The sequence below is a fragment of the Halichoerus grypus genome, chromosome 4, assembly GCF_964656455.1.
Source record: "Halichoerus grypus chromosome 4, mHalGry1.hap1.1, whole genome shotgun sequence".
Lineage (NCBI taxonomy): Eukaryota > Metazoa > Chordata > Mammalia > Carnivora > Phocidae > Halichoerus > Halichoerus grypus.
The window spans coordinates 144374216-144394970 of NC_135715.1; the positions used below are offsets into that span (position 1 = coordinate 144374216).

The window sequence follows — 20755 nt, forward strand, 5'->3', positions numbered from 1 at the left end:
CATCCATGCCATCCCTTTCACCTGATCAGCTTTTTCCGGTTCTCTCCTCCCTCATAACCTGAGAGCATAGGAAACCCAGAAATGGCTGCTCCAGTCTCTACTCCATGAGGCTGCCAGCTTAAGTAGCCACTACAACCTTCAGCCCTGCTTCTAATTTGTGAGAAAAATCTGGTAAAAACAGCCCACCATTTTCAAGTCATCGGACTACCTCCCCGCGAATTCAGTTTCCTCTCTCATTTAATCAGTTGTAGCCAGCAAGAAGACACATCAGGACCAGAGTGTATAATCGCAGAAGGAGCCTCCATTAGGAGTCTTCCTCTTTAGATAAAGCTGTACATAGGGCAGGAAACCTAGATAAGTCTAGTTAAACTGTAGCTTTAGTTAAGATAGTTTTGTTTTTACTATTCTGCCCCAAGGATCTGGCACATAGTAGGTATTTAAAAAAATATTTGTTGCGGGAAGGCAGCACACACGCGAGTGCACACGTTGCAGGAGAAGAGGGGAGCCTGATGAGTAGGAAATTTGAATACCACAGTAGGATGAGGTGTGACCTCATAGAGACTAACATCTTGGAGCCTTTGGAAGATCTAGGTTACAAGGGTCCATTGTTGGAAGATGGCACTCTGTCTCAGGCAGTCTCTGGTGGAGCCAGTTCCCCCAAGTTTACTGAACTCTGTGCTTGGCTGGTGTCTGAATTAAGAGTGTTCTATAAACTAGAGGAAAATGTGCAAGCAACTAATAGCCCAAGTGAAGCTGAAGAATTCCAGCTTGAGGTGAGTGGGCTACTAGGGGAGATGAACAGTCCATATCTTTCATTGACATCTGGGGATGTGACCACACGCCTTCTCATTCAGAACTGCCTCCTTTTGCTCACATTCTTGATCTCAGAACTAGAAGCTGCCAGAATGCTCCTCTAAAGAAAGGTCAAGAAGGAGGTGGTAGTGAGGTCTTTCAAGAGTTGGAAGGCATATGTATTGCTCTAGGAATGTCCAAACCTCCAGCCAATATAACTATGTTCCAGTTCTTCAGCAGGATTGAAAAAAAAAAAATTAAAGGAGACATTAGCAAAAGTTCCACTTAACCATGTGGAAAGCCTTTATGGAAGAAGCCAATGGGACCAGCCCACTGGGCAAAGAAAGAAGCAATTCACCAAGCCATAGCCAATGAATATGAAGTTCTGAGAAAGCTGCTAATAGAATTCTTGGATGTTACTGTCCAGTCTTTTGGTTGGTCTGACAGAGCTAAGAGTCAGACAGAAAAAACAGCAAATAAAAAAATAGAAACGCTAAGTCCTATCTCCTAAAAGTACTATTTCCCTTCCCACCTTTTGGCTACAAGACAAGACTTGCCAAAGATTTTAAGGACAAGCAGTAGCTCTATAAAAGAAAAGACTGCCTGTGCCATCAATAAGGTGTTGATGGGCAGAGTGCCTGACAAGGAAGTAGACCCAGTGAAAATTGAACCTCCATCTCCAGAGATGCCACCATGGCAAAAAAGGTAAGATGGCCCCCAGCAGCAAACAGGAGGCAGAGAAGGAGGGAGAGGTGGTTATGAACACTCTTCATATGGAGGACAAGGAGGTCATGAACAAGGAGGAGGGAGAGGTGGACATGGTGGCTACAACCATGGTAGCGAGGGGGGAGGAAGAGGAAATAAGCCTCAAGGAGGCTGGACGGATGGAGGGAGTGGAGGAGAAGGTGGTGGCTACCAAGATGGTGGTTATCGAGATTCGGGTTTCCCGCCAGGTGGCTATCATGGTGGTGGTAGCTATCAAGGTGGTGGTCATGGTGACTTCCAAACATATGTGTACATATATACATATATAGGGAGTGGATACCACGGTGGTGGATAATAGCAGGACAGTAGGTACCAAGACGGTGGGCACCATGGTGATTGAGGCAGTGGCTGTGGAGGGAGAGGTGGTTGCAGTAGCCAAGGTGGATGTGGAGGCCGGGAAGGAGGCTGGGGAGGAAGGGGGAGCTGGAATTATCACCAAGGAGGACAATTTGAATAGTACTTCCAGCATGGAGGTTATCAGTATAATTATTTTGGATTTGGACAGGGAAGACATTATCCTAGTTGAGGCTAAAGACCCTTACATTTTGCTGGAGCTCAAGTAACAGAAACTTAGTTTCAGAATCTTGAGTCCAACATCAATTTTTAATTACTATGAGACCATAGGTGGCAGGCAGATTCCTGCTGGGCCTAAGTACTTGTAGGTCTTCATTTAATTGTTTTTGTTTATTTTTTTAAGAATTTACATAATGCAGTTTATTTGAGAAACACATACATCTCTCCTTTGTATGAAGAATTTTTTAAAAGGTAATTAAAATTGCCTTTAATTGACCAGTCAACTAATTCCACAGTCAGAACATGCATACTTTTTTGGGAATAAATTACTTGAATAAATAGTTTAAATAAGCGGTTTTGAAAATGAGTATTCTCCTAGAATTTTTTAGATTTATAACTAGGAAACCTCCCTCATATTATGAATCCATTTTAATGTGTTTTCCGTTAAGTATTCTAATGTCTATTTTCCAAGCACTGTTCTGCCCTGATTGGCTTTTCATCCAGAGTTTATGCCACATTTGCTTCATGATAGAACTTTTAGGTCAGTTCCTATGAAATGAGCTCTTCCACAGAAAGCACATTCAGTAGTCTTATCCTTTTGATGGAATACTGTACCATATGCTCAACTCTGAAAACCTTGAACATGGCCAACATCCACAAAGATTAAAAAAGCAAACTAAGTTGTGAACCTATAGTACATGTAGGCATTTATATAGTATAGCAATTCAGACTGACCTGCATCCATTCAAAACAAGTTCTTCCTTAAACCCTATTTTTACTTGAAATCTGTTAGAAGAAACAGCAAACTGAAATTTGTTTTATGCACGAGTTATTACCACTGGCTCAGCAAATACAAGTTAGTTTGCTTTGGGCAGACTTTTTTTGGTAATGGAAGAAATGCACTACCAAGTAAGAGGACAGATTTTCGCTTGGTGCAGGAGGCCCCTTATTATTGCTGCAGAAAACAAAAGCCTGGCTGACTTGATGTTTTACATTCTCCTTTACTGAAATCTACACAAAGCTTCTTGCTGGGTTTTTGTAGACCTAAACATTGTCAAGCTGTGAAAGAAAATGGCTGGAGGTGTGCTTTGTGTAAAAGGTGAACAATAAAGTATCTATCTTTATGTTCTCTCAAAAAAAAAAAATTGTTGAGAGATACCTGGCTGGTTCAGTCAGAGGAGCATGTGAGTCTTGATCCCAGGGTCATGAGTTCAAGCCCCACGTTGGGTAGAGAGATTACTTAAAAATAAATAAATAAAAATAAACTTAAAAAAATACTTGTTGCACTGATGCTAGGATGTGATATATTACAGTAGTCCTCCCTTATCTGCAGTTTTACTTTCTGTGGTTTCAGTTACCTACGGTCAGCTTCTGTGGTCGAGAAGCATCTGATCCTCCTCGTGACATATGGTCAGAAGGCCAGTATTATCCTAAGGCTGTCATAACACCTACATAATCACAAGAAGGGTAAGTCTAGTAGAATAAGATATTTGGAGAGAGAGAAAGACCACCATTCACATAACTTTCATTACGGTGTATTTTTATAATTGTTCTATTTTATTAGTTATTGTTGTTAATCCCTTACTGTGCCTAATTTTTAAATTAAACTTTATCACAGGTATGTATACATAGGAAACATACTATATATAGGGTTTGGTGCTGTCCACAGTTTCATACACCCACTGGGAGTCCTGGAGTGTGTCCCCTGCAGATAAAGGAGGGGCTACTGTATTTCTTTTAAGTGTCACATTTTTATGAGATGGGAAAGAAAAGTGGAGGGAGATAAAGTAATAGTTGCTGAGGTTTTGGACTCTGGAAAGATACATAATGCTCCCAGGATAAGTAGAATTAAAGCTGGAAATTTATAGTTCACTTTCCTATTCAAGCATGGCTTTTAAAATGAAAACTCTTATCAAATCAATCTTTTAAAGGGGCACCTGGGTGGCTCAGTTGGTTAAGCATCTGCCTTCGGCTCAGGTCATGATCCCAGGGTCCTGGGATCGAGTCACATGTCAAGCTCCCTGCTCAGCAGGGAGTCTGCTCTCTCACTCTCCCTCTGGCCCTCCCCCCACTCATGCTCTCTCTCTCTCTCTCAAATAAATAAATAAATAAAATTTATTTTATTTATAAATAAATAAAATAAAAAATCCATCTTTTAAAAATCAGTTAAAACAGAAAATGGAGAGATTCTAAGTTATATAATTTCTCAGAAACTCGTTGCCCGTTATAACGATCCTTGAGGACATGCCACATTCTAAAAATGCCACGATACTGTATTTTCTCCTTTTCTGATTCCCTTTACTTAAGTTATTTAGAATGAAGAGTCCTATTATTAATTTCAAGATTAAATAATTAAGGAAACACTCTCTAATAATTTTCCCCTCAGAAAGTATGCTGTGAAGTGGAAAAGCCTGATGGCTAGACAAACATTACAGAAATCTAGTGGTAGAGATGCCCTTTGCTTCAATGTTAGGAGCAAGCAATTAGTTTCTCTTTGTTCTTATGGAAGGGCTGGCCCCTCTAGTGCCCAGAGGAACATTTATTAGCCTTTCCCTCCCTTCACTTCAAATAAATCAAATTTTGTAAAGGGTGATAAAGCCAAGACCAGATGTGATCACTGAAGCTGGGAATCCAAGCATGCCAGTCACTAGAACATGTCGTGAGCACCTCTACCTGGGTGTTCTCCCCAGGAATACAGGTACTCTCGAGGTCTTCTCCCTTTCACACAGAGAGGCAGTCAAATTCAATCTGAGGATTTACCATCTGTGCACACCTCAACTTCAAAAGATACAATGACATTGATATATGAAGCAAAGCAGAATTTCTATGATACGTTTTATTTAGGATGGCTTGGGGGATTCAGAAGCTGTTCTTGAAAGACCACACCTATCTTCTGACTGTAATGTTTTGTATAGAATGCAAATGTTCAGACTGCGGCTGAAGAAGGCTCTACGGCTTATAGCTGAGGAGAGTATATTTGAATTGTGTGATATTTCCTTCAGACTGAAGTCATGGTATTAATTCACTTGCTAGCAACCATCGGACTTGGGCTCAGATATAACAAAAATAGAACTCACTAGACAGGTCATCAGCTGCTTCCTCTAATCAGTTTCTGGGTGCTGTGACCTCCAGCAGCAAAGGCATTTATTCTCCAAGAGTGTTCTGCCATCTTGAAAGCCTAGGAGCCTTGTCGGTCGTCACTGTGTGATCAGCTGCCAAGGTAATTGCCAGTGCGATCTTGAGAACAGATGAGAAGTTAGACTGACAGGATAACATTTCAAGGTCTACTAATCCTTGTACCTGGTGACATGAGAAGATCATCCGACCAGCTCAAGTATGGGAGGTATTTCTGCAAAGGGATAAGATTACAGTTAAGTGTCTCAAAGCTCCTGCCTTTTTTATAAGTACTGACTTTAGTTAGGGGTGAGTCACCAGATTGAAAGGATTATTTTTCTATTTCAGGACAATGACCTCAACTGTCACTTTGTAATTTCTCTTAGAGCTCCTCTTCTTTGCTCTTGGCATTTCACTCACATTTCCAGATTTTTTTTTAAAAAGTCATTTTCCTGTAACGTGGAAGACTTTCTTGATCTCTCGCTAATCCTCCCATCCTTATGCCTATTTTTTTTTAATTTTTTATTTAAATTCAATTTTGTTAATATATAGTGTATTATTAGTTTCAGGGGTTTGTACCTATTTATATAAGAAGTTCAGATTCCACATCTTCCCCAAATACTCCAAACATGTGAATCATCTCCTTGGGAGAAATCACAGAAACCACTTTGTGTCACCACTGAGCTACCTCCATTCCAGGCATTGGAAGTACCTACCTGTACTTCACGATGCCCTGTCCCTCCACAAGAACAAAAAGAAAAATAACCACTTGCCCCTAACATGAAGCAAAGGACATTTTTCTATAGCATCTGTCTAGCCATCAGCCTTTTCCACCGAGTTGGGGGATTGTTTAAAAAAGGAAAGATGAAATAAACATGGACCCAGAAGGCATTCCCAGAATCAAAGGAGACACAGATATGTAACAATTACACTATGATTCAATAAGTACTATAATAAAGGTATTTACAAGGTTCAGAAGAAACAGAGGATGATGTGCTATGGAGAAGAAAGTGATGTTTGAACTCACTGTTGACAATATGATCAGCAGTTTGCAGGCCAGAATATGAGAGAACATTCCATTCTAGAGGTAGGAAACAACATGAGGAAAGGCACAGAGGCTTCCAATGAGCCACTGTTGAAATTGTTCTGGGTCCTACAATGACATTTGAAAATGTAAGCTTTCTATCTTTTACATCTGTTGTGTATAATACACACAAATATAGTATAAAGTATATACAGTAAAGAGCAGTCTTAAATTAACTTGAGCATTGCTTTATGTTAAATCCACATGAGAAAAAGCTCTTTGCCATTTAACATAAAGACTCTCAGACCAGAGCTGAAGTATAGGCTGACACAACAATGTCACATTCTCATGAATGGAAGTTGTGATGTTACACTACTCATAATGACCAGGACACACTCTCTGAAGATAATTTTATAAAAAGCAAACAAAGCCAAATCAACAACAAACCAGAAAAACAACCACCATTTATTGAATCTCATCGATTTATGTACCTGACCTCACTTACCTTAATCCTTACAACAGCTGTTTAAGGTAGATATTATCCCTGTTCTACACTTACAGAAACAAACTCAGACAAGTCAAGTAATTCATCCTTAAGTGACAGAGCTGGGATTGAGATCCCAGATTTCTTTGAAGCCATGGAATCATACCTCACATACACCCTAAAATCCTAGCAGGAACCAGCAAATGCTCATTATGATTAAGACTTTATGACTGTGAAACTATGCACATTTATGTAGCAGCATGGCACAGCAGAAGGAGTCCTAGACCCACTAAACCAAGAATCAAGATGTAAGAATTCCTTCTATGTGACTTTGGATACATTACTTGCCCTTGAGTAGGTTAAAGTAGATAATTTCTAAGGCTCTATCCAGCTATAAAAGACTGAAGTGCTCCATTATTACTGTCCCTCCATATTTTTGTGACAGGGATTTAAAGCTCTGTGATACAGTTTCTTCATGAAAAAATAATCCCTACTGAGCAATTTGGTTGTGGAGATTAAATGAGGTAATGGGCATGAAAATGCCTAGTATCAAGAGTGGCACAATGTAAGCACTCAGAAGTATTTCCTGACCCTGAAGCTGCAGGTGAGTTAGTGCAAAGCAACTTTAAATGCCAGTGCAAAAAAAGCCCATATTTATATCTGAGAGATCTGAGACAATGTAATGATAAGTATATAGTTCAGGGCCAGATTTAAATCTTAGCTGCTTCTTCCTTGCAATATGAGTTTGTACAAGTTACTTACCTTCCTTCCCTTAGCTTCAGTTTCCACATCAGTAATTTGAGGATAATCACCATGTAGGGTAATTGGGAAGACTAAATGAGCAATACTTAGAGGATCAAATTAGATAAAACTTAGCAGTATGCTGCATAGTGAGCTATCAATAAATGTGAGCTCTTCTTATGACTCTAACCAGCATTTTCAGCTTGGACAAAACCCCTATTAACAGCCAAGGTCAAATTTGACCTTTCCTCCCATCTCAAGTTCTGCCAGCTGGGCCTTGCTTCAGGCTACACACAGAGACCCTTGTACATTTCGGCTGAAGGTAAGAATTAGAAATGAACTGAAGTTCATCTTCAGTCTAGGAAGTTGTGCATTATCTGCTCCTCAGATTCAGCTTCAGTTTTTGCAAGGTCTAACAGTTGAATGCATGCTCCAGCCTGCTTTCTTGCATCCCCACAACTCGTGTGTGATCAATCACCATGTAATTACATAGGTTATGGTCATACCTAGTTAGTACGGCATCTCAATTTATGATTAATAATTGAATATCCACTTTCAAATAAAGATAAACCTTTTAGATGTAATTGGAGTGGAGCTCTCCCTAAATTGGATTCTATCAGTTTAAGTATGAATGTGCCTTTTTTTTTTTAAGATTTTGTCAGAGAGAGAGCGAGCGAGCACGCACAAGCAGGGGGAGCAGCAAGCAGAGGGAGAAGCAGGCAGAGGGAGAAGCAAGCTCCCTGCCGAGGTTTGTTTCTGGAAATATCATCCAATAATGCATGAAGTTCAGCATGCGAGAATACTTTAATGAAATTTTATCATTACCACTGACCCCTAAGACTTCAAATCCAGGAGTTAAAGAGGAAATGCCTTTAACTTAGTTACTAATGGAGAAAAAGCGTATCTTAACTAATTTGATAGCAACTTCATGAGTTGCTCTCCACTCTATACTTAAAAGTAACTATTTAGTATTATATTTTTTTGTTTTTTTAAAAGATTTTATTTATTTACTTGGCAGAAAGAGAGAGAGCACAAGCAGGGGGAGCAGCAGAAAGGGAAAAGCAGGCTCCCCGCTGAGCAGAGAGCCCTACGTAGGACTCTATCCCAGGACCCTGGGATCATGACCTGAGCCAAAGGCAGACGCTTAGCTGACTGAGCCACCCAGGTGCCCCATTAGTATTTTAAATGAGTGGTTTAATATGAGCACAAGAGCAATTTAGCAGTTGACAGTGGTGAAAAATGAATGATCCTGAACTACATTAAGCTTTAAAAACATAAATGATGTAATAAAATTACAATTTTTGAATAAAATTTGTTCATATATCTTAGAAGCTTACATTCTATAATGGTGTTCTTCCATGTAGGCCTTGGCCAAATACTAATTTCAAGACTAGACCATTGAGCATTTGGTCAGTATGTACACTATGAATGTGACTTAGCCCTAAACCACAGTTAAGACAGGACGATCACCAGGTTGTTCATCCAGTATAGCCCCATTTCCAGGTCACCCATGTCGCAGGTCTGTGGACCTCATGCAAGAAGTTGACCAGAACCTATCCATCCATCTCATTCTCGAAGTTAAGAGAAAATAGTAAAGTGAGGGTTAAGGTTAATTAGAAATAAGATATGGCCCTCTCTGGCTAGGTTCCTCACTTTAATTTGCTAATTTATCCTATTTTGTTATTTTTAGGTCAAAATGAGAGACTGAAGACTTTTCTTGGAAGTGAGACATATTAGAGTTAGGCATGCTTGATCTGAAATGTTAGTGACAGTAATGTGTATGGGAAGTTCGATTCATATAAGCATCCCTACTTCAATATACTTAAAGCAGCTTTCCACTCTGAAAATAATACCAAGTAGGATCAATAAATACTAATTTTCCTTTCAACAGGACCAAATAACTAACCATTTTTCATTAAAGATTAAAACATTTAAAATTTCAAACCAATCTTTTTCCCAAAAGACAAAGGTCACAGCAAATCTTTAGAAAAAGAGGCATATTGTCTATTTGAAAATTCAGGCCAATGCCATCAAATGAAATGGTGGTTTGTGCTCAAGTGGCCATAAAGAAGACATGAAGGACCGATGTGGAGTTACTACCTTAGGGATTACTCACTCATAAAAGTTTTTATGAATATCACAGCTGGTATCTTCCAAAGGCAAGTCATTGTAATAGAAGACTTGGCATCATTACATAGATTATGATTCACTGCCTGAAAAAAATTTGAACTTGGTTTAGAAGGCCCGGTGGTAGGTATATAATAGACTTTACCATCCTCAGATCAATGCCACAGCCGATCAGTGAATTCAGTTTCTTTACAGCCAACCTAACTTAGATTGGATTTCTGAACTTCGAATATATAAGCACAGAAGAAAGAAAGAAAAAAGAAGACAGGCAGACCAGAAAAGTAAAAGAGCTAGCCAGCCCAATGAGGCTCCTACAAACAGAAATGCTAATTGGTATACTTTCTTCTTCTCATACCTGTGAAGTTTGTTTTTGCCTTCTGGGCTTTCACCTTCACTGTTCTCTCTGCCCATTTCTGGCCCCCTCTCATCCTTCATGTACCAGCCCAACTGTTTCTCATACAGAGGCCTTCCCTGATGCCTCAAGCAACTCTCTCCCTGACTCCCCAGCCCAGCATCCCATATATTTCCCTCTATCAGAAGCTTGTTCCTTTACTGCCTACCATCATTAATGTGCAAACCGAACTGTAAAAGGGGACCTTCTCTATTTTGCTCACCATTATATCCAGGCATCTAGAAATATTTGCTGAATGAATGAATGGAAAAGTGGTACAGAATTATTAGGAGAGTGCCAATGACTAACAGGAGGATCCAAAATGGGAAGTCATGGGAAGCATTTGTGCCAAGTTCCAGGATTACCTTGAAAAGAGAAGGGAAAATTAAGAGGTAACTTCAAAAAAAGAAAGAAAAAGGAATAAATAAGAGTCTAATGGAAAAAGAAGGAAGCCCCCATTTCAAATCTGAGGCACTGTTTTTACTTACTGGGGAAATACAAAGATAGGTAAGGGCATTTATTGCTAGTTTAAATGAAATTTATCTCATCCAGCCAGTATTTGCTCAACCACATCAGATTCTCATTACTATCACCAGAGCACCATGTAAAGTATAACCCACAAAACTAAGCTCTGAATTTTTTTTGGACTCAACCTTCTCCTGCGTGTGATGAGGGAAAAACTCTCGAAAGGCCTGATAGACAAGGGAAGCCATTTTTAGATTCCTAAGTCAACATGACTATATATAAACTTTGTTCAAACCAAAAGCCCACTTTATGGCCCACCACACATGCATGGTACATCTACTTTGTGAATGAGTAACCTAAAGGAAAACCATCCTTGAGAGATCGATCAGTGCACCTACTCCCTGCATTCCTTTATGATAAACCTTGTGATTCCTGCCTATGTGCTAATCTATACTCTTTTGAGCTTTTACAAGACGTAAAAAGTATATAACCCTGCAAAAACTATTCATTCTCTGGAGCACCTTCTTGACCGTGAAGACTGTTTCCCCAGCAGCTGTCCTAACTTAGGCTCAAATGACTCTTCCTTACTTCTAGATTCTAAAAAGTTTGTTCATTTTGTGTTGATGTTCCCAGAAGCCTTTTTTTCCAGAATAAATGACCAGAGCCCTAGTCCTATTCTGAACTTTGGAATTTTTTCCATCCTTTCTGCGTTAAGAAATTGACAACACTAGAAGAACAATCAGCTGATTAAAAGACGACTTAACAGCAAAGTTCACTCTAAGCTCCCAGAAGGTAGGTACAAGATCTTACCCATCTTTTTCATCCCAATCGTACAGAATATGCTCTCCAACTGACTGAATTAGAGAACGTTCTGTGACCAGATTTCCTGAATTAGCACAATCTATAAAGGTAAGGATTACAGTAAATAAAGATGACTTAATGACAGCTTTCTCTTCACAAAGAATTATCTAAATTACATTTAAAATAATGTATGATATAGATCCTATTTCCTTTATATATTTTTTCCTTTATATTCTTAGTAACAAAAAGGCCACTTTACCTTTGTTCACAATCATTTTGTAAAATGGGAAAACTTTCCATAAAATGAAGGCTGGGGTGAAATGAATGATAGAAACAATTTTATCAAGCACATTAAATTATAAATAGCTTTACAAATTAACTTTAGAGGGTGTAACTAAAAAACAAAGGTTAATACTAGTTATACTAATTTAGGAAGAAAGTGCTGAAGTTCTTTTTGGTCTTTATTCTTTCTCTTTAAAAAAATGATGTACACCAGGCTATTAGTATGAAAGGCAAAGAAAATCTTACAACTGTTTGCCTTCTGATTGGTAGATGTTTTTATTGACAACAGTTTTTAAAATGACATCTCTGAGGAATGAGGTTAAAAACTGCTATATACACAGTCTCCTACATATAGTATCTAACACACAAACAGCATCTCTCTGAATTACCTTAATATATAATTTATTTTATACCTATTTAATAGAATAAAGGAATTACAATCTTGGCATAATTTCAATTGATTCTTAAGTTCATATATTTAAATTGGACATCTTTTCATTCTTTAACATACCCTTTTTATATGAAGCTATTCTTAACTTGGACTTGGAAATAAATGTCCTATACTTCTAAAACTCAATTAAAATTCAGTTTTCAAAGTAGCTGTATCCTAACATTAATTACTATGCACTATTAATAGATTTTAATAGCCTTATCACTACACTCAAGATTGTACAGGAGCTGTTTTCAACCCTAACTATACGCACTACAATTTTTTTACATATGCCAATAAGTGTTCAATTAGTATCTTAAAATAAAAGCTTTTGAACACCACTTGAAAGTAACAAAAAGAATGAAAATGAGTAATTCATTAAAGAAATAAAAATAACTAATTAACACAAAAAAGATATTTCACCTCCTAATAAACAAAGATATGCAAATTAAAACAAGATGTGTCTCCCCTTTTGAACAGGCAAAGATATGCACTGGCAGTAATAGAGGAAATTATATTCACACAATTGCAGGAGTAAAACTTATATAATCTTATCGGAAGGAATCTAATATTATGTATCAAAGTTTAAAATGTGTACATGCTCCCACCAAGCAATCTTACTTGTGAGAAATTATCCTAAGGAGGTAATAGGCCAAATTCACCAAGACATAGATACAAGATATTTAAAATGAAAAATAAGAAATTGCCTAAATGTTCACCAAACGAAATTACTAAATTAGTCATGGCATATATGGAGACACTGAAAAAAAAAATCGAAGACCTCTTTCTATTGCTGAGTGAAATAGCATAGTATAGACACGACGTGACTGTACAGAAAACAATAAAAACAGTATGTTGTACTTTAAGTTTAGAATAAGAAACATTAAGACAAAAAAAAGGTTAAGACAAACAAAATGTTAGAAATAGTATTGTCAATTTACTTTTAATTCTCTAAGTTACCTTTGTCTTTTTTTTTTCCATAGAAAGATTGTCTGTGAAGAATAATCAGACACTACACCAGTCAGTCAGTCAGTCAGTCAGTCAGTTTGGGGATATGGGAAAAAAACTGGGCAAGAAAAACTTCACATGACTATGAAGGAGTGATCTTTTCTTGGCCTGAACAGGGGTAAATAATGGCATATGGACATCCCTATGCTCTACCACATTTACCAATCTAAGTACACATATTCAAATGCCTACTTTACCTCTCAGGATATCATTACCAATAAGTTACTATCACTCTAGGATGCTAATATTTCAAGACAAACAACATTTAATCTTAATTTCAACTGTTCACTGAGTCATCAGGCTATTTCAAGTCTATAAAACCACTCCATTTAAAAATTCCTTCCCCTCTTTTTAAAAGATTTACTTATTTTGAGAGACAGAGAGAGAGAGCACATGTGAGTGAGGGGAGGGGCAAAGGCAGAGTGAGAGAATCTCAAGCAGACTCCCCGCTGAGCATGGAGCCTGATTTGGGGCTCAATCCCAGGACCTGGAGATCACGACCTGACCCCAATTCAAGAGCCAGACACTTAACCAACTAAGCCACCCAGGCACCCCAGAAAATTCCTTCCATTTTCAAAAATCCTCACTGAACTACTGAAAATTTCCAACAGATAGTGGTAACTATTCCTGCTTTAAGTATAGACTGGAAAATATCATATGCAAAATAGCAACACGATAATCTTGTGGCACTTCAATTTCATTCTACTCTTTGTATGTGAACAAAGAAGAACATTATATAACTGAGTTCATAGTGGCTTTCTTTTCTCTTAACATTTTACTAGTGTATACTTAAGAAGCTGTGAGCAAAAGCTCTATTTGATATCCAGATACAAAGCTGTTGAGAAATAGTCTTTATAATGCCAATTAAAGAACAAAACATCTGGTTAGTTTTTAAACAAAATGAGCTATTCTGCCCTCCATGCCAACCACTAAGCAATAGGTCTTTCCCATTCATTACTGACTGATGTAGTTCTCAGCAACATTTTACTAGTTCCATAATCATTCATTTTATTCCCATTCTTTCAAATAATTCTGTCCATTTGGTCGCATATACAATTGCAAGCTGATGGCACATGAGTTTCCTTTTAGTTCTTAACTCTTAAAAAAATGTTACGTAATTTTATTTTCCAATTTTATTTAAAATTTTTTTCCAGTGGAATGTTTTTCAAAATATTTAATCGAATTTTGTGACAGCTGACCTGGTATCAAATGCTACACTTAGACATTCCTATATTTTAAACTAAATTGAAACTAAAATATTCATATTATTGAATAAATTTCTGGAGATCCAAAATTAAGGAAATAATTCAAAATGTGATACAGTCTAGTGTTTATTTTATGTTATGGCAGGTACACTTGAATTTCAAAAATTTAAAACATATAAAAAGTGGTTAGGGACTAACATGTGTATCAACAGTTGATAAATGTCTAAGACTGTTTATTATACAGCAGGGTACAATGGTAGTGCTAATGCCGGCAGGGCACCATGGAAGTTAGTCTAAAAATTATCACCAGGCTTTATACAAGCAACAACATATGCTGCTGTTTTAGAATTTCCGGACATAGTCTGCTTCTAATGCTAAGCAGTCCTTTAACATTTTTAATGTTATACAGTGTTACAGTGTTTAGTTTGGCAAATGTTTCAAAATAAAGTAGAAATGTATTCATAACATCACAGAAATGCACATCCAGTTTTGTTTGCAATAAGAACCATAGGTACAGATCAGAACTCTTCCCTATATGAAATAATTTACACACAGATGAATGCTATAATATCACTATCTAAAATAATCACTAAATACAATTCTTTTTCAGAAATAAACAAGCAAAAGTTTCTTTTATTTTCAAATATCAAAAACATAATGTATGTTTTTCAAACAATGATATTCTAAAATTATAGGAATAATTTTAGTCAATTCAGTGAATGTGAAACCTAAATCAACCAAGTATACTGTAGTAGAACCATATTAAATGAAACCAATGATCAGAAAATACAACCGTATGAAAGAAATTTATAATCCACAAAACTGTTTTTCAGGCCTTAAGGTAAAATAGTTCCACAGTTCACAGGTAAAACCAGAGCAACAAAAATGCGTGCTTGTCTTCAATAAGCAGATATTTTATGCAGAAGATGTAACACTTTGCTTGTAGACAGCATGGTATGCATTTCTCAGCAAGACATAAGGAAAACAAGATTCCAAAAGATCCATTGTCAGGAATGGGGATTCCTGCACAATCTGAAAAGTAGCAAAAATGCATCACAGAATTGAAGTTATTTTAATGGGAACATTTACAGCCAGTAAATCATAATTTCTATAGTGTCCTTATTAGAAATAATTAGAAAATTATTTTCCTTTTACTTTAAAACCTGAAATATAAATGTGACAGTGTTTTGCTATCAAAATGTTTAAAATCACTTTTCAATTAAGTCTATTAATCAGAGGAACAGATTGAGCACTTTCATTTGCCCTCAACTGTATACTAGACATATAAGAGAATATAAACATATTTAAAATATGGTCCATACCATCAAGTTCCCAAGACTAAGCCAAAAAGCCAAATCAAACATAAGACCAACTGTAATTAAGTGGAAAGCTAGAGGAGTTCAAAAGGGATGAAAGATTAATGTGGGCCAGAGTAATCAGGAAAGTCTATCTAGAAAAAGATTTTAGCTATGGGGTACGCCGAATCATAGAACAGATACAGATCTCTGCAGGAAAAGGAAATTATTCTAAGTGAGAAGAGCCACAGTGTAGAAACAAGCATAGCTGGTTCAGATAGTGAAGAGAAAGAGCTGACTAGGCACTGAGAATCACAGGAAATTATATTAGATGGGTGGAAGAGAGAGTGTAGAAAATTCAGAAAACTGGAAGAGTTCAAACTGACACACTTGGAAAATATAAGGCCTTAAATGCTTCCCACTGGTTGAAACCTATTCATAAAATAGGTAATACTAATCTTTTATTCTGTTGTTTTATGGTATGATTACCATATGGTAAAATACAAGTAATGTTAGTCTTTCCAGTGATATTTAGACAGTATGTGGCTTGAGTGGACTGAACAGAAGGGATCAAAAAGGTACTTCAGCTCATATTATTATTTAATTACTAAATGCCAAGAAAAGACTATTAGGAATGACTGGAACTTTTTTCTTGTTAATAAAAAATAAAATGAGACTTACCATATCTAGCAGTAAATAAACAGATTCTCTATTTCTTGTTGTTGTTTTATCGGTCTCCTGGCCAATTTTCAGTAGACTGGAAGATGCAAGCTTAAAAGTATATAAACATTTTAAGAAAGTTTTAATGAAATGTTCACTCACGAGTTACTTATTTTCAGTATGCTTCAACTTATAATATATTTCAATCATTCAGTGCCTATATATAAGATAATGGGCAAAATTCTAGGCAGTCCAAATACCAGCTTAGAAAAAAAGGTCATACTGCAGAGTTCTAGAAATGAGAGATTTCTACGGGAAAAAAATGCTAACCAGCTCCTTGATTTTAATGCCTACCTTCACCTGGTCCTCCTTCCAGGGGAAAAAAAAAGGAGAATTTATTGTTTAGTTACCATTTTTATTTTCCTTATAAAACATCATGAGTTCTATTTGATTATACCTACCGCCAGAAATTCTTTAAGACGGTCTTCAATGCTTCCTTTGTGAATTGTAAACAAAGCTGCGGCAATCTGGTTGATGGCCTTGGCCAAGCAATGTATGTTGTTGCAGTGCCCTGAGAAAAGTGCAAGTAGGGTTTGTGGTTTCTGCATGACCCCAAAATTTCAAATACATAAACAGCAAGTCTTTAATCACTTCACAATCTACATAGTGACATTATTAAGAGTTGGGAGATTGCCTGCCTTGCTCTCCTTTCATTTTTATGAGGACTAGTGCTTTTAGAAACACTATAGCAAAAAAGCAACAAACGATGATGTCTGTATTAAACAGGCAAATTTTCAAAAATATCCCCAAGAGAAATCATACATAAATTTTATATTGTCTCTGAAACTTAAAAAAGATGTTCTTAGCTGCTTTACAAACATTTCGTCATTCGATCTTTAGAGTTGGATACTCCTTCATCATCCCCTGCCACACACACTCAGGCACCCAAAAGCTCACACATACATGTTTCATGAATCAGGAAACCGGGGCTTTGAAAAAGAAAAATCAACTATTCAAGGTTGTAAAGCTAGTAAGTGACTAGTAGGTTAACCCATGTTCTATTATAAATGAACATTAATTACCTGAAAAGTATCTATATCAAAACTCATGACTCCTTCATTGCCAAAACAGTTTTAAACCATTACCTTCTATAGCAGGGCTATACTGAGACATCACGTTACTGGCCAACGTTGGCAAAGAAACTGCCACAAAGACCATAAGGAGGCAGGCAATTTTATATTCTTCTTCTGGACTTATGTTTTCTAAGGGAGAAAAATCAAAATAAAACTAAGGTATTTCTTCAAGATTAGTTAAGAGTTATCAATCTAAACCAGAAAATGCAAATTTCAATTTTTGTATAAGGTATATTACTGAGCTTCTACAGAACTAATCGCAACTTTGTTATAAGTGATATAGAATAGAAGTAACATACATTATTGGCTATTATCAACTACCCAAGCATTTTTTAAGGACCTCTAAAAAAACAGTAAGGCAAAAAAAATTATTCTTAATTGTAAGATTATAAGGCAAAAAAAAAAAATATGATTAGGGTAAGTGGAATCCTAAAATTTCCTAACTGAAAACTGATAAATTATTATTTTATAAGAATATTCTGTGTACTACAGTTTAGAAAATTTAATATCTCATAAATTACTCTGTAAAATCATCCAAAAAAACCTTAATTTTTTTAAAAAAATGTGATTTGAAGTTTATTATTAGTATTTAAAAGATATAAATATGGAAAATGGACTAGATTTCCAACCTATCCATTTTAGAAGACAGAAGGAACCAGTCATAAATGAAAATAACTAGCACTGCCCTAAGTCTTTTAAGATATAATCCTTTCTAAAATATTTATTATAATGTGTACTAAAATTACAGGTTACCTAAGGCACTTGAATCTGGTACCTGGGAAATTCCAGTTATTCTACTATTCACCCCACCACATATATGTAAGAATTGAACGTAAGAGCCAGAATGTTTTAAAATTTGGCTATGAAAAATATAGCTGTAGCTGGGCGCCTGGGTGGCTCAGTTGTTAAGTGTCTGCCTTCGGCTCAGGTTATGATCCCAGGGTCCTGGGATCGAGTCCCACATCGGGCTCCCTCCTCGAGGGGAAGCCTGCTTCTCCCTCTCCCACTCCTTGTGTTCCTGCTCTCGCTATCTCTGTCTCTGTGAAATAAATAAATAAAATCTTTAAAAAAAAAAGAAAAATATAGCTGTAGCCAAATGAGTAACAGTGGCAATTACCCATGTGAATATAATTAACATATTGCATGAATGATGAAACAAAAAGCAATGTTAAATAAAAAAAGAACTGATGAACCCAGCCAAACATGCTAGGTACAAGGGGATAGGGATGGTCATTTTAGTATCAGAAACAGGTAAAATGTTACTTTGTAGACAAATCTAGAAATATCTAGAGCATTCTGGGTTCTACATTTCAAAGAGCTGGTTTTAAAATCTTTTAAATGTTTAATACAACACAATGATGCACTGACTCCACAGTAAATAGCTCTAGTCCGGTGAAAATAGGACACCCTTTTCTAGATACCAATTTTGCTACCTACTGGACCATCTCCATCAGTATACAAATTCTGTGACTCTCTCACCTGAAAAAAATCCTTCTCTTGATTTTATTCCTGCCTCTAGCTACTGTAATTTCATTTCTTTGTTCCCCTTTACAGTAAAACTCTTTGACAGAGTTGTTTTATACTTATTATTATTTCCAATTCCTTTTCTCCTATTCTCTCGTAAGCCCTCTCTACTCAGCCTTTTGCTCCAAAAATTCCACTGCCCTGCTCTTAGCAGCATTACCCATTAATCTGCATACTTGATCAATCCCTCTCCATTTTGGCTGGAAACTCCTTTCCTAGCTTTTCTTCTCCATCATCCATCCTTCTTTCTCAGTTTCTTTTTGGTAGGTCCTCCTCTTCTCCCTGAGTTCTTAAATTTGAAAGTGTCCTAAGGCTCAGACCCTGATCCTCTTTCTTCTGCATCTATGTTAACTAACCTTAGAAATTCCATCTAGTCTTATGGCTTAAATACTGTCTGTATGATGACTCCACTATAACATAAGCTCCAGACGACAGGGATTTTTGTTGTTTCTGCATTGCTATATTCCAACTACCAAAAAAAAAAAAAAAAAAGCAAGTTGGACATTAAGCAGGCATTTGAATAATAAGTACCACACCTGTATCTGTGTTGCCCTGGTAATTTTAACTAAGACTAATACATATTTACTAATGTATTTTACCTGATTTTTGTGAGGAGAGAGCTACCACCAAGGCAGGATCAATCTCACAAGGTAATCCAGCAGCTGATGATAACTCATACACATTCATTGCAACCTGATGGAATATTTAAGAATTACAGAGTAAGAAATATTTTAGCAAATTTCTAAGAAATCTCACTTTAGTAAGAAAGACATACTTTTTAAATTAGAATCTACCTATAAGAACACTACAGAATTTCAAAACTTGGCTGAAACAGGAACTATAGCACAACTATCCTACAATGAAAAATTCAGTTATTACTTCACGATGTGCTGCTTATTAGAACCTCTTATTGTTAGGCCAAAAAAAATTTGTATACTCTCTGCAGCAAATGCCAATAAAATCATGCTAATATTACTTTCCTTGGAAGCATGGATGTAAAATATCAAGCCAAAAGAGATGAATAAATGAACAAAAGTAAATCAAAATTGCTGAACTTATATTTACATTCATATTTATTTAATAAAAAATTGTGGTGGTTCAATGACTCATCATATCATAGCTATAAATATTTAGGTAAATTACTTATCATAATAGATTTTTTTTTTAAAGCTCTGTGCTCAACATGGGCCTTGAACTCACAACCCAGAGATCAAGAGTCACATGCCCTACTGACTGGGCCATCCAGGTGCCCCATAATAGATTTTTAAGGAGTACAGATTTAAAGCCTGATAAAGGAATTTCTAATGACTAAAATAATTCTTTTTGGCATTACATATGGATTTCAAGTATTTATGATATTCTGACTGCTCTATACCTCAGTTAAAAACCACCTACATAGTTGGTTACTTTTGATACTGCTACCAAAAAAAAAAACTCAGTATAAAATATGAAGTAAAACTGTGTATCTAAAAATAAATGGAAATTGTCATGGATTAAGCTCTAGAAAAACATTTTTTGGGGGGGGCGCCTGGGTGGCTCAGTCGGTTAAGTGTCAAACTCTTGATTTCGGCTCAGGTCATGATCTCAGGGTTGTGAGATCAAGCCCCACAGTTAGCAGCAAGTCTGCTTGTGATTCTCTCTCTTTCCCTTTGCTCCTCCCCCTGTTCATGCACATACTCTTTCAAATAAATCAATCTTTAAAAAAAAAAAAAAAGGAAAAACATTTTTTTTGTGATCCATTACTCCACACACAAAAATGAACTCAAAATGGGGCGCCTGGGTGGCTCAGTCCTTAAGCGTCTGCCTTCGGCTCAGGTCATGATCCCAGGGTCCTGGGATCGAGCCCCACATCGGGCTCTCTGCTCTGCAGGAAGCCTGCTTCTGCCTCTCCCACTCCCCGTGCTTGTGTTCCCTGCTTGTGTTCCCTCTCTCACTGTGTCTCTGTCAAATAAATAAATAAAATCTTTAAAAAAAAAAAAATGAACTCAAAATGGATCATAA

General features: G+C 36.7%; 1 protein-coding gene and 1 pseudogene across 5 annotated transcripts in view; one reads left to right on the forward strand and one right to left on the reverse strand.

Moving 5' to 3' along the window:
- Positions 1-539: 539 nt before the first annotated feature.
- LOC118523353 (protein FAM98A pseudogene) lies at positions 540-2083 on the forward strand (annotated as a pseudogene).
- A 12167-nt stretch (positions 2084-14250) lies between these two features.
- The window catches only part of NCKAP1 (NCK associated protein 1), a 102713-nt gene continuing 96208 nt past the window's right edge, over positions 14251-20755 (reverse strand). For all 5 annotated transcript variants that reach the window (XM_036072864.2, XM_036072861.2, XM_036072860.2 and 2 more), the window contains 5 exons: positions 19354-19447; positions 17243-17359; positions 16559-16668; positions 16119-16208; positions 14251-15174 (listed from right to left, as the gene is read on the reverse strand). In XM_036072864.2, coding sequence (XP_035928757.1) covers positions 15058-15174; positions 16119-16208; positions 16559-16668; positions 17243-17359; positions 19354-19447 — 528 coding nt within the window. In that variant the 3' untranslated portion in view covers positions 14251-15057. The remainder of the gene's footprint in view (positions 15175-16118; positions 16209-16558; positions 16669-17242; positions 17360-19353; positions 19448-20755) is intronic.